We start from the raw sequence: 15223 nt of genomic DNA, 5'->3' as shown, positions 1-15223 counted from the left end.
CAATTGGATTTAATAAGGTCTTGATCAGCTTCATATTGATAAGCCCAATATCCAAACATCATCCCAGATTAACTGTCGCTACATGATATTTCGAAAAAATATTTTTTGTGGCACATCTAGCCATTTGATGCATAACTGAAACACTAGCTTTTTATAAGCCCACTGTGCACATAGGGAACTTTTCAACAGTAAATATTAGCATATCTATAGATAGATTTTCTTTCATACGCCTAACTCTGCAGACAGAACTACACTACATGAATTCAGGCTCAGAGGACAAGGCCTAGCATAGGGATGTTAAACATGATATATCTATAGTATATTGCAAAGAAAAAAAAATCTGTGGATAATTTCTTAAAAATTTCAGTCACTGTAAGCTTACATGGCAGTTTTTAGACTACTTAGATGTCCTTAGGGAATAATTTCATAAATAGCAGTCATAAAAGGTCTCTTGAGTTACAGTACGTTTAATCCTGCACCATGTTCAAAGCAATATTTGACTCTGATCTGTAGAGTTGTCACAGGATGTTGTCAGACTGAGACAAACATGACATTGCTCTTCTTACCAGTAGATGAGTAGGCCTTCATCTCTCTTCACGCCCGAGAAAAGTGCTTGGGTTTCCCTAATCTCAGAGGCGGGTTTAAACAGCAAAGTTGTAAAAGCTTCTTTAAATGCAACTGCAGTGTCAGCATTTCCACAAACCCCAGCACAGAAGAAATACAGTCTCTTGTATGGCACAGCGCACAAAATCATATGGTACAAAGCAGCTTTGATGTTACACGACTTGACCTATACAACCAAACAGAAATATATATATATATATATATATATATAGTCAGTCTCTGTCTTTTTTAGTTCTTGTTGTTGTTGTTTTTTTGGTTATTTTTTGGATGCTCAATACTTTACAGATTTCAGATTTCAAATGCTGGTGATCCTTAATGGACTAGAAAGAACACTTAAGAATACCAAATGAACTAAATTTGTGTCTGCTCATTAGAAGTACTGTTTTATAAATATCAGTGCCTAATTCTAATTCTGCATCAGACACAAAACACTGCAGGAAGAAAAAAACAAAACAAAACACAAAATACATTTTTTCGGGATAACCAATTAGTGAGAGCACAATTAAAGCTGCCCAGTAGTGGCGTATCGCCTGCAGGTGGAGGCATTGAGCATAGTCTGGAGAATTACTATAATAAAGATAGGAATATAAAGGATTTTTTGGATGTGTTTTAAAATAGGTAAAAATGTAAAACCTTGCATAGAAACTGAGGCTGCAGTTCTAACACTCATGCATATATGTCAATGATACAATCTACTAAACACAGCACATTCCCAGTCAAACAAATGACAAATGACCAGAAGCACTCTCCACTGTCTATAATCTTTGTTTGCATTTACACTTTATCATACATTTACGCTATAGATACACCTTTTAGGATACATGAAACATCAAAATGTGGAAAACCTGATTTCTGTGACATGGGAGTTGATGCCATGTAGGATGACTTGAGTATTTCAACAAATTATCTGCTGATCTCCAGGAAATTTCACATGACAGTCTCTAGATTTAAGACAATATAAAGTTTCATTCATATCAGGCAAGAACAAGTGGAGACTATAACGAGCAACTTTTTTTTTAATTGCCAACTGTTTAGCAGTTGTTCTTGGCTGACAGAAGTGGAACCTGACATGGTCTTTTGCTGCTTATCCACTTAAAAGTGTGACGGTCACGTGCATGCTACTATGCTTTCCTGCTTACTAGGGTTGTAAAGAATCTGACCTTTGACCTCTCTTATAAACAAGGAGTTTTCCCCCAATAGAACTGTCACTCATTTGATTTTTTTTTTGCATGCATAATTTTGTATACTCTAGAAACTGTTATGCGCAAATTTTATAGAAGAGCAATGGTTTCTGAAATACTCAAACCAGAGCTTCTGATACCAACATCATTGGCATGATAAAAGTCACAAAGATCAAACTTCTTTCTGATGTTTGATCTGAGTATTACTCAAAGCCCTGTTGCCATTTTTTTTGCAAGGCAGTGCTGTATGATTGGGTGATTGGATAACTGTATTAGGTGGATAAAGTGGATAGTTAGTGTACAGTATATTGTGAATTGTAAAAATTTTACAGTACAACCTGTCAGCGCACTTTACAATGGAAAGAAACAAAGAATAAAGTGTCACATGACTGTGACTGGTTAAAAAAGTCTGCCAAACAGCAACCATGAGATCATAAAGTGACCTTGCTAAAAATGTAGAGGAAAATAATTACAAACTGATGAGATGGACTGGAGATGGCTTTGCATACAGTAAAAGATTAATATAGTAGTACTTAGTAAGTAGTCATGAATATAGTAATTTCACTTCAAAAATGCTGATAAGTAATGAATTGAACATGATGCAGCAAATATATATACAGTATATATATATATATGTGTGTGTGTGTGTGTGTGTGTGTGTGCGTGTAAACGTCTATATACTGTATATACAGTATGGACTTGTATAAATATTTTAATACTAAATTTATTGCTATATGGTATATATTGAATGATATGGTAATATAATGACAATATTAATATTATTATATTAATATAATATACATCAAACATTTTTCTTTTCATGATGTGAATTTTTTTGGGATGACTTTGTATATATGTTTATATATAAATCAGTGAAAAGTTGATGTGATACAGCTTGATGTCAAACCTAAACATTAAAACATGTTTTAATACTATAAATTATCTACTACATAATTACTACAACACTTTTATTTGAAATTATGGTTGCATTAATGTTGTGGAATGCCCATTTCCTGTTATCACCTACATTTTACCAGCCAAAAATAGTAATTTTTTTATCAGCCTCTTTATTTTAACTCAATTTTTTTTTCATGATACCAAGAATTAAATATTAGAATCCTATATAAATGCAGGCCTAGAGGAACGTCTCCTAGATTTAGCATACGGATACCCTACTATATACTTTCACCTAAAGGATTATTAGGAACACCTGTTCAATTTCTCATTAATGCAATTATCTAATCAACCAATCACATGGCAGTTGCTTTAATGCATTTAGGGGTGTGGTCCAAACTGAATGTCAGAATGGGAAAGAAAGGTGATTTAAGCCATTTTGAGCGTGGCATGGTTGTTGGAGTATTTCACAATTTGCTCAGTTACTGGGATTTTCACGCACAACCATTTCTAGGGTTTACAAAGAATGGTGTGAAAAGGGAAAAACATCCAGTATGCAGCAGTCCTGTGGGCGAAAATGCCTTGTTGATGCTAGAAGTCAGAGGAGAATGGGCCGACTGATTCAAGCTGATAGAAGAGCAACTTTGACTGAAATAACCACTCGTTACAACCGAGGTATGCAGCAAAGCATTTGTGAAGCCACAACGCGCACAACCTTGAGGCGGATGGGCTACAACAGCAGAAGACCCCACCGGGTACCACTCATCTCCACTACAAATAGGAAAAAGAGGCTACAATTTGCACAAGCTCACCAAGATTGGACAGTTAAAGACTGGAAAAATGTGGCCTGGTCTGATGAGTCTCGATTTCTGTTGAGACATTCAAATGGTAGAGTCAGAATTTGGCGTAAACAGAATGAGAACATGGATCCATCATGCCTTGTTACCACTGTGCAGGCTGGTGGTGGTGGTGTAATGGTGTGGGGGATGTTTTCTTGGCACACTTTAGGCCCCTTAGTGCAAATTGGGCATCGTTTAAATGCCACAGGCTACCTGAGCATTGTTTCTGACCATGTCCATCCCTTTATGACCACCATGTACCCATCCTCTGATGGCTTATTCCAGCAGGATAATGCACCGTGTCACAAGGCTCGAATCATTTCAAATTGGTTTCTTGAACATGACAATGAGTTCACTGTACTAAAATGGCCCCCACAGTCACCAGATCTTAACCCAATAGAGCATTTTTGGGATGTGGTGGTACGGGAGCTTCGTGCCCTGGATGTGCATCCAACAAATCTCCATCAACTGCAAGATGCTTTCCTATCAATATGGGCCAACATTTTTAAAGAATGCTTTCAGCACCTTGTTGAATCAATGCCATGTAGAATTAGGGCAGTTCTAAAGGCGAAAGGGGGTCAAACACTGTATTAGTATGGTGTTCCTACTAATCCTTTAGGTGAGTGTATAAACATATTGTATAGACATACGTATACATAGATAGATTTCAATCACTGCAAAATGCTCTGACAATCTCTCAACTCCTAAAGCACATGATAACTGCACACAAAGGCACACAGAAATCACACTTGAACATGAAACATGCCCTGAAGCACTGAGGGGAAAAACTGATTTAAAATGTCAGCCCAAATGCTGAGTGTTAAAATTCGGCAGTGAAACTGTACTTGAGAAATGTCAGGAAAATTAAATAGGAGAATGTAAAAGAAATCTGTTTACACATGGGATTCCTTTAAGTACTCTAGTTGCCTCTACCTCCCAAAGCTTGGGTGAAATATGGCATGACTTTTATTCCTACTTAGACAGAAGAAAAGCCATCGGATAAAAACTTCAAAGAGTCGGCTCAACATAAGGTTTTGTTGGAGACGGTAATCAGAAATAGTGACAGGTTAAGGGTGTGGTTTCTTAAAAATCCCATATTCTACCATTGCGTTAATACCGTAACATATATCTCAGAGGTCCACAAAGTAGGCCTTTTAATTCTCAAGCTAAAATACCCCACTGATAATGCATACTTTACAGCGAGCTACCACTGAACAACTCTCCACCTGAAAACAGCAGCACTGAGCAACAAGCCAGGAAAGGGGATTTTTTTAAAATATGATGTCACATTAAGGGGAAAATAAAATTTGCTTGTTAAAGCCAAGGCCAAAGGAAAGGACAAAAAAGCACGAAATGTATTTTCACATTTCACACATTTTTTATCTCTGTATGCACACTGGAGACCCAAATCTGAATTTCTAAAAATTACATAATTTTTTGCATAATAAATAAAAACAAAAATCTTTTTTCTTTTCATTTAAAATAAACACCCTCTAATTACCGATTATAATTCCAAACGTAAGTTAAATGGTATTTAGCCAAGGACACAAGGTTTAAAGGAGCTTATTTTACGCAATATAACAAAACTGATATAGACACTCTTGGATTATGCGGCCTCCTGGGTTATCATTATTATGCGATGGATTAGTACAGTAATAGATTGGTACAGTAATTAGTAATGGATTGCTGGCAGGCTGCTGATAAATTGCAGTTCTTATGGTCTCTCTTTTATTACTGAAGGAGTCTGAAAAATCCTTGCTGCTAAGGTCTGAAGGAATAAGAACCACGGATAGCCTAGGTACTGTGTTAAATAACAACCATATATTGTTTTTATTGCTTTGTATGGGGTTGGGAAAAAATAAGCTTTTCCGGCTGAGCCAAGGGCCTTGGTGGTGCTTTTTGAGAGTTTCTCTTTATGCTATTGGATAGACATTCATCTTATTTTTTCACCATCTTCACTCAGACTGTCAGGAGATTAAGGAACATGTAATTGTTTACTGTACCTAGAGAAAGATCTTCTAATTACTGTTTTTCTCATATAGGATGGTGCTTCACTGTCCAGGGTAGACCACAGAGATATATATTTAACTCCTCAATCATTTAGTTAAGCTGGAATCTATCACATGACACACTGCATAGTTGACTTTGGTATGGGCAGATTATCTGTGAGTGCTGCAGCTGTGAGTGGCCTAAGTACATGTTTCTTACCTAGGAAGATATGCTAATTTTAGCCAACTGAACTGATATAACTGACCTGCCAGTGTATTTCTCTGGTTTAGAGAGTCCTTTTTATGGCTTTGTATGTCCTTCCTTGGATATCTTTTAATTGACTGCAAATGCTTAAACCAATCTGCATTTTCATCCCCATGATTGAACAAATACTAACCATAGTTTGATAACAGACTTTGATATAAGACAATAATAAATTATCATTGATGCTAATCAATAGGTGCTCATAAGCTGATATGTTCCTGGATACACAGTTGCATTTTTTATTGCAAAGTTTACAGCCATAGAACAGAAATTATTTATGATCACACTATCCAGTAAAAACCAGAAGAGGATGGGTTCCTTTCAAGCTTCCTTCCTTGAGTCGTCTCAGGGAGTTTTTCTTCTTGGAATTTAAAAATACTTTTAGGACTTTAAAAATACTTTTTTTAAATGTATATATTTCTGTAAGGCCACTTTGTGGCAATGTTCATTGCTAAAAGTGTTATAACAATGAAACATGTTGCATTCTGGTGTAGTGGTTAGCACTGTGACCTAAAACGATTGGCTGAAACGATTCCTCGAGTAACTCGAGTAATTCGATTACAAAAAATGATCGAAGCAAAATCTTCTGCCTCGAAGCTTCTTTTAATTAATTTTAAAAGCTTGCGTTATGTTTTTGTGCAATTATTTGTTTGGCCTGACACAGCACATGTCCGGACACAAGCCGCCAGTAAATACGTGAGAAAAAGTGCTTACGTCACCCACAAAGCGGAAGGAGACGTTAGCTGTTTAAGGGAGTGTTCTGTTGCGAGCTGCAAAATGGAGGGGAGCGATAAAATTATATTAAAATTTATTTTAATGTGTGCCTAAGTTTTTTTGATACTTAAATTCATTTGAAATACCTTTTTTTTTGTTTTTCCATCTGAGAAAATCCTTTAAAATAATGTATGGTACTGTACTGCACTTAATTCATCTCAGTCAACTTTAAGCTATTCCTTGTATTGTGAATAAGGACAATGTTTATTTTTGATAAAATGCTGTATGCATTTAAAAAATAAAAGTTAATTTTTCCAAAAGAAAAAAACAATTAATCATTGTTTCTCTTATATATTTTACATTGCTGTTTAATTAAGCAAAAGTACATTCTATCCGAATACTCGATTGATCAAATTAATTTTTTTGGTAGAATACTCGATTATGAAATTATTCGATAGCTACAGCCCTAATGTGACCTCACACCTCCACGTCGAGGGTTCGATTCATGCCTCAGATCTTTGTGCATGGAGTTTGCCTGTTCTTTTGGGGGGTGAGACCGATTTAATGCAGCTAGTGAGAGGTCATTGAGTGGTGTTTTAAATATCAGCCGCTAACTGTAGCATCAACTTGCAAGAGGCTATTTAGCAAGCAACAGTACCTACCCAGATCATTAACTTTACTGTTAGCAAGCTCTTATTAGTCTGGCTAGAATTTCCGTGCATTACATACATACTCGACCAATCAGAATCATCAGCATTTAACGATTTATCTAGAACTTTAGCTCACTAGAGATTAGCACACTAACCCTAGCTAGCTAGCTAAAACAGTGTAAATGATGTCTGAATGCTGCTAATGCGTACATTGTAGACCTAGGAATTACCCATTCATAAGTCTACAATGTACTTTGTTAATGGTTTTTGTAGTTTGTTCAGCAGCCTGTCAAACACAGACACCCAAGTCACATAGTGTTGCCACACTAGCCAAAACACCGAGCAATAATGATAAGCTGCACACCCAGGCCAAGCAGATGCCCAAATGACTCACTCTTGCCCAATATAACTGGTTTTAAAATATAATGAGGACGCATTCCAACACCTCTTGTTAGTCACTAGCTAGTGACTAGCAAAAACACCTTTACAAGTAGGTAAAGATACAAACGAAGCAATGCAAATAAATTACCTGATTATTATTAATTATATTTTTACAGAGTCACTCTTACATACCATAAATGAGTTAGAATTTTTATTTTTTTTTTCTAGCTACAGTACTTCACATCTGGGTAATGATACAAACTGCTTAACGAAAAATTAATCAGCAGATTCTCAAATATATTGTTTTTGGTTTGTCGATGTGCCAGACGACGAATACACCACATTCTGGAGATATATCTGTTGTTTCTGTGGCAGTTAATTAAGGGGTCAGGTTTCCAGCTCCATGGCTGATTGTCATTCAAACATTTGAGGTTGAACACATTTGGGAATGGCATTTAGCCTAACCTGCATGTCTTTGGACTGTGTGTTTGGACTGCATGTCTTTGGACTGGAGTATGCGGATGAAAACCACCAAGAATGGGGAGAATATGTAAACTCCAAGCACCAGTTACTTAAGGGGTCGGGTTGCCCGATTGTTATTTCACACTAATCTATATGTCTATGAACTGTGGGAGGAAACTGGAGTACCTGGGGAAAACCTGGGGTGTACCTGGAGAAAACCCACCTCCATGCACACAGACTCTCACAGACAGTGAGAATCGAACCGCAACCCTGAGGGTGCAAGGTGACAGTACTAACTACCAAGCCACTGTGCCTCCATTAAGGTTGTTAATCTGACCTCAAAATTCCCCAGAACTCAATTCAGATCAAGCACCCATGGAACATGCTGGAAAAAAACTGATCCATGGAAGCCCCACATTGCAAGTTACAGCACTCTAAGGATCTCTTACTAACGTCCCAATACCAGACAACACAGCTCATCCTCAGAGTTCTCGTGGAGTCATGCCTCAATGGGTCAGATCTGATTTGGTGACACAGGGATAACCGAAAGTGTATGATATATATGTACACAATGCTTGACAATTTGAAGCCTGACACAGAACTGAGTGTGAATTACTAGAACTACGGTATTACAGAACTACTCAAAACAGTTTATTTGTTCCATTTCAAACACTATAGCTTTACAATGGATAAGTGTATATATTCTAAGAGAATGCTTTTAAAAGGTATGCACAAGGATGTGGGAATAATCGAAGGACTTGGGAATGAGGCTGTAGTTTTGTTCTTCTTTTTCTTTTTGTACCCTTTTGTCTAAGGGGGGAAAACTGTTAATTCATCAAACCAAGCACAATAAGCATTCAAAGCAGAAACAAGCTCCATTTATTCAGTCGAGATGTTATCATGTAATCTAGTGTATTGTGGCAAAATGTTACTAAATGAAAAAGTGATTGTAAATTTTCAACCACTGACCTGCAATAGTATTCAAACTAGGGGGAAAAAATCCCTGCAATGGGAGCAGTTTTGCTGACAAGAGTCTTGGGGCATATGACAAGAATCTGTATGTGAAAAAAAAGCTTGATGGCTGGATATGTTTTTCAGACAGAACAGCATAGACAGCACTTGGCATGAGTGCACTGTGTACTAGGACTGCAACTAATGACTATTTTGACAGTCAAACAATCTTTTGATTATTGAAAAAAACAAAACAGCTGACTGTCCGGGTTGTGAATTGTGGCATCATTCGAAGGCTCTTATTTAGCTATTTGTAGTATTAGCTTTTTTTAGGCTTACTACCCTAACGCTTAGACCCCTGCATCTTTTTTTTCCTGATGCTACTGGCTTTTTTTTCCGATCAGTGCTAAAAACTCCTACAGTAAGATCACCACCTAAACCTAAATTAAATTAGCTGTCAACTAATTTGCTAATCGAATTTACTCGAAAATTATTCGTTGCACTCCTACTGTGTAATGCTAACGATCATCTATAGTCCTAGAACAGTCGGGACCATCTCCAGGCCTGGTGTCTAAGCCTAGCCAGCAGAAGGAAGTCCATTTCTGTCTTCAGAGCCACAGGCCCATTATAGACACATCAGTCCACAGGTCCTGTCGTTCAACATTTTGTTCAGCTGTCAAGTCTTTTCTTCTTCTATAGCTCCAGGGACCAAAATCTGCTTACATCTGTTCAGAATGTTATCTGCACCTCACACTCTTTTTAGAATAAAGCTTGGCAACACATGACAAAAGAGTGAGTATAGTGCTACACACAAACCCTAAGAATACAAATTCACAATACCATACGGTTTCAGTCAACATAATGCAAATTCAGGTAGTGCATGTAAACGGTGTGTATCTATGGATAACCCAAGGTAAATATTACTACACTACAACAAACTGTGATTGATCTCTAAGCTCTAGGTTTTGCATCTGAGGTAGGTGAGCCTTCTGTATTGGAAAAATATATATTCAATTAATTAGATTTCTGTGGCATATATTTGTCTTGAGATGACACTACTATCAGAACTTTGCCGTTTTAAATAAACAGTAATGTGGTACATCTATGATGTGGCACAAAATCATTATTTACTTATTACATTATTTATTATTACTACCACGTGTAGGTTTTTTTAAGGTAAATACTGCACTAATAAAAGAAAGAAAAGATAAATGTTTGAATAGATAAATATAGTAAGATGCTGTCTACTGAGAAATGATGGACCACACAAGTTTGACCTGACCTTTAGTAAATTGGCCAATAAATATATGATTCTATTGATCTGTTTTTCGTTTGTGTTGGTCCACCTTCATTTGGCAGCTAAATATAAGAAGCATTCAAGTCAACCTGGGACATGATGGCAAAAAAAGGCTGAAATTTACAGAAGACTTCAAGTACGGTGATGAGACTCTTAGCCGCAGTAAAACGTTTGAATAGTGCAAATGTTGTAAAGAAGGCAAGACGTCCGTGAATTACGATTCTAACTGAGGTGGCTCGGAGCCCACTGCAGTCATTCCTGTGAACGTTCAGCGAGTGGAAGACCTGATTTTTAAAAAATCTACAGATAACTTGTTGCAAACTTGCAGAAGAGCAGCATCTGTCTGTAATACCTGTACACGCAATCATTCACCAACATTACTTGCACATTACAGGAACTCGACTGGGAGTTATTGCCACATCCCTGTACAGTCCTGACCACGCTCCAAACCATATCCATATGTTTTGGCCCATTAAAGGAGTGCCTGGGGGGCCAGGATTTCAGACATGAAGTAAGATCAGCCTAGTTCAACCTTGATTGGGCTTCAAGCACTAGTGAAACGCTGAGATAAGTACAGGAGTGTAGCAGGGGATTATATAGTCCTAGACTGACTTTACCACCCCGCTTAATTATTAAGCTTGACCTATTCATTCATTCATCTTCTATACTGCTTATCCTGTACATGGTCGCAGGGGACCTGGAGACTCAGAAGATCTCAGAAAACTTTGGACACGAGGCGGGGTATACCTTGGATGGGGTGCCAATCTATTGCAGGGCACACAGACATGCCCATTCACACACAACAGGCAATTTGGGAAGTTAGTCTAATCTGCATGTCTTTGGACTGTGGGAGAAAACCGGAGTATCTGGAAGAAACCCACCAAGCACGGGGAGAACATGCAAACTTCATACACACAGACCTTGACTTATTCAATATGAATACATTTCTTTTGTTTTACTTGTACTACAAACTTTCATACTGAAGAAAACCTCTATATCCACTCAATAATTTTTTTTTTCAGAACAAAAAACATTTCTATGCTCCCTGGAGCATAACTTTGTTTCAAACGTGTATCATTTAGATTTGTACTGTACACCAATGGTAAACTACACCCGTAAATCAAATGTGGAGAAAAAAAAGAAGTAATGGTGTGAGAGAAATGATTAATATAATCTATTGCGACTCAAGATTGATCCATGTAAGAAAAGTTGAACTGGTGTTCTTTTAGCTCATTTACATCAGAAAGGAAACAAAAATGCTGCACCCTTTAACATGAATGCTTTGGAAGAACATCAGTCACATTTGCACTGCAGCTTGTCAGCACCCTGTCACTACAGGGAATGAAAATGAGATGTTAAACATGCCACAGTAAGATAAATAACGGTAATAATAAAAGCACCAGGGTGGTTGGAGGGCGCCTGAGTGAGGATCGAAGCCCCTACAACCTCGGTAAGTCTCTGTGAGACACATGAGACATATGAGACAGGTGAACACTTTGCGCATTGCCGGCACAAGCACAGTATGCAATGCATATAATTAGAAATAACATGAATAGAACATGAATATGAATATTAAAGCAGTGAAAGACTTACACTGAATGGTGGAGTAATTGTCCATTGGACTATTGTGTTTTATTCCGTTCGTAATCCAGGTGTTGAGAAGAAAAGAGCAGGAGGATCACGGAGCATCACAGCAGCACATCTCTCTCTCTCTCTCTCTTTAACACAGCAACACTCTGCACATCATCCGCATGCGCATCTTACTCTCAAGGTTCAAACCAAACCGTTTCCTTTCATCTCCTCTACAAGATTGTAACAAAATTGCGAGTTCATGTCCGATTGATGAACCGCAGCGCTTTTCCTTTTCACGCAGCAAATGCACTACTCTGAAATAAAAAACATTTTGCCATTATAATTATAACAGTAATAATAGTATTAATGACACGGGCCGTTCATTCTGATTTCTTCCTCCTGTCTAATTCCGTCTTTAGCCATATTCAGCTATTTATATCCATCCACACTATCCAGTGCGCACGAAGCGGTGAAGTCCTCTCTTCTCCACCTTCTTCACCGTTGGGATGACGGGAGGAGGAGGAGGAGAGCGGACCAGTGTGTGTGTGTGTGTGTGTGTGCGCGCGCGCGCGCGCGCGCGTGTAGTGTGCCAAGAAAAGCCGACGCTGGCCAAAATAGGCGCTTTAAACCGTAATGCGCATGCACGCTAGGTTGCGCGCGCACCCGACGACTAGCGCGTGAAGTTGCACCTGGAGACAAAACCTAGCGGAGATGTAGCAAACTGCTAACGTTCTGACAAACTCATACACCTGAATTTATCTACTGTATGTGTCATGAAATAATAATTATAATAATTATAATAATAATAAAATGTAAGATTTAATAAAGCAATAAAATTTAAAGGAAAAAAACAAATCAATAATAATGAAAGTTAAAGAACAAACATCTTCCGATTTGAAAGTTACATCCTAACCCTAACTACAGAGCATTTCAGTGTAACGTTTTTATTTATTTTATTTATTCATTTTTATTTATTTAAGTATTTGGCCAAATCTGCAATAACAGTGATATATCCAGTCGGTCCCCCTATTGCAGTTATAACAGCTTCCACGTTTCTTGTAAGTCTGTCCACAAGATTTTGGAGTGTTCCTGTGGGAATTCGAGTCCATTCTTTCTGTAGAGCATTTATGAGGTCGGGCACTGATGTTTGACAGGAAGATCTGGCTCGCAATCTTCATTCCAGTTCATTCCAAAGTTGCTCGATATGGGGTTGAGGTCAGCGCTCTGTGCGGGTCAATCACACCAAAATCATCAAACCATGTTTTTATAGTCGTTGCTTTGTGCACTGGGGCACAGTCATGTTGGAATAGAAAAGGGCCTTCCCCAAACTGTTGCCACAAAGTTGGAAGCGTAGCAATGTCCAAGATGTCATGGTATGCTGAAGCATTAAGATCGGCCTTCACTGGAGATAAGGGGCCTGATTGAAACACCTGAATTCAATAATTAACAGGTTTGGCCAAATACTTTTGTCCATATAGTGTATAAAAATAAATGAACTGATATGTAATATGAAATGAAATGCTATGTACTTGGTATGTACGTATGCATAAGATGTAACACTATAACATCAAGTTATTTCAAATCCATATACACTGATCAGTCATAACATTATATTATACCATTTTCCTTAATTTTTGCTTCAATAGCTCTTTTATTGGATCGGACTAAAAGGGCCAACTTTCATTTCCCATGTGCATCAGTGAGCCTTGGCCACCTGTGACACTGTTGCCAGTTCACCGGTTACCCTTCCTTGGATCACTTTTGGCAGAGAACATCCCACAGAGCTACAGTTGTTGCTCCGACTAGTTGTCTAGCCATTACAATTTGGCCCTTCTAACAGTAGCTAAATTTTTAATATCTCGTTACAATGGAAGTGGGCAGGATATATTAGGCAGCAAGTGAACCTTTTTTCCTTAAGTTGCTGTGTTGTAAGCAGGAAAAATGAGCAAAATCTTTTCAATAATAAAATGAAATCCTAATTATGGGAAGAAATGAAGCCTACATGAGTGGCGTACATAAAGCCCAGAAAGAAAAACAGAACCACATGGTTGTGGAGGTCACATCCACAAACTTTTGACCATATGGTTTATTTAAGATAACTTGATGTTATAGTGTTAGATTCTATGCATATGTACATACACAGGAATTGTAATAATTTGACATAATGGTTTTTGAAAATGAGCTCAAGGTCATTTCTTTTTATAGTTAATGTTTAGATGTTTAGTTTTCTTAAAAACCCCTACCCAAACTTTTTATTATTTTTTTTTTATAAAAAGAAATGAACTGACAAAACAAAGAACCACACATTATATTATTAACACCTGATGTTAGGCGGCACTGTGGCGTAGTAGTTACAGTAGCCTTGCATCTCTGGGGTTGAGGGTTCAATTCCCGCCTCGGGTCTATGTGCATGGGGTTAAAAACATGCAGATTAGGCTGTATAACTGGAGTTCCCAAATTGTGTGCGCATGCGATGTGATAGATTGGCAGTATAAGCGATATACAGTAGTTGATCAATCGGAATGGTTATTACCGTCGCGCTCACCGCCGCGTAAAAACGTCAGCGGCCAAAATAAATTAGTTGCATTTCAAAGTCATTCGTAAAATGGCCGCCAGGTGGCGCAAAGTGACATTTTCGCTCGTTGCCGTAAATACAACAGTGACCGTTATACAGCGTATCTCTGTATCTGTTTATTGTTATTTAAGTTCTGGATTATTTCAGGTACTTTAAACACATTGTTGGGTTGCTCATGTTGGCTCATATGAGATGTAGTTTACGAATGAACACCTGGTTGGGTTATTTTGACCCAACAACTGGTTTATTCATTATTCTTTGCTTTCTCCAAATATCAGCCTGCAGAATGTTTGAAATATTACTGTTATTGTGTCACAGGTGTAGTTTTAAGAGTTGTTTAGGCAGGAATGCGTGTGTATACAGCTCAAAACATCAGTTATTAAAGATAGCGGCTATTTAGAAAAAATGCCCAGTGATTTCTGAGCTTCAGGAAATCTCCCGGCGCTCTGCGCATAACACCGGGCCAACTCATGTCGGAAAGAATTTATAAACGGTTTCTAAACGTGGGCTATTGTTTTTTTTTACTTATAGTATTTGTTAATTTAATTTAAATGAGGTTTGGGCTCAGGACTTCAGAATCGTGATTCTATCCTTTAATTTACTCCATAGTTTTAATCAGCGCTCAGCCGCATGCATTAAGTTTTCCAGAGCGCACCGGCAGAAGTAGAATAATGATTATGAACGCGTCGGGAAAACAGCAAGCAGACTTTAAATAAACGTTTGCGTTCATTTTCTGACGCGCTCAAGGTTACCAAAAACAATACAGAGCAGCACAGCTTACAACACTTACAAAATCACAACGTTTTTTCGTTATTGTGAGTGCGCTTAAA

At 37.8% G+C, this 15223-nt stretch overlaps 1 protein-coding gene across 15 annotated transcripts in view; it reads right to left on the bottom strand.

Annotated features, from left to right (window-relative positions):
• lrrc7 (leucine rich repeat containing 7) overlaps window positions 1-15223 on the bottom strand; it is a 149168-nt gene that overhangs the window by 87284 nt on the left and 46661 nt on the right. For 14 of the 15 annotated variants that reach the window (XM_053498265.1, XM_053498270.1, XM_053498273.1 and 11 more), the window contains exon 1: window positions 11840-12245. The exons of the other annotated variant lie outside the window; for it this stretch is intronic. In XM_053498265.1, coding sequence (XP_053354240.1) covers window positions 11840-11864 — 25 coding nt within the window. In that variant the 5' untranslated portion in view covers window positions 11865-12245. Of the gene's footprint in view, window positions 1-11839; window positions 12246-15223 lie in introns of those variants that run through there. 15 annotated transcript variants of the gene reach the window in all.

The sequence above is a fragment of the Clarias gariepinus genome, chromosome 6 (genome assembly GCF_024256425.1).
Source record: "Clarias gariepinus isolate MV-2021 ecotype Netherlands chromosome 6, CGAR_prim_01v2, whole genome shotgun sequence".
In the NCBI taxonomy this organism is placed as follows: Eukaryota; Metazoa; Chordata; class Actinopteri; order Siluriformes; family Clariidae; genus Clarias; species Clarias gariepinus.
This window is presented reverse-complemented; position numbering and strand designations above follow the sequence as displayed.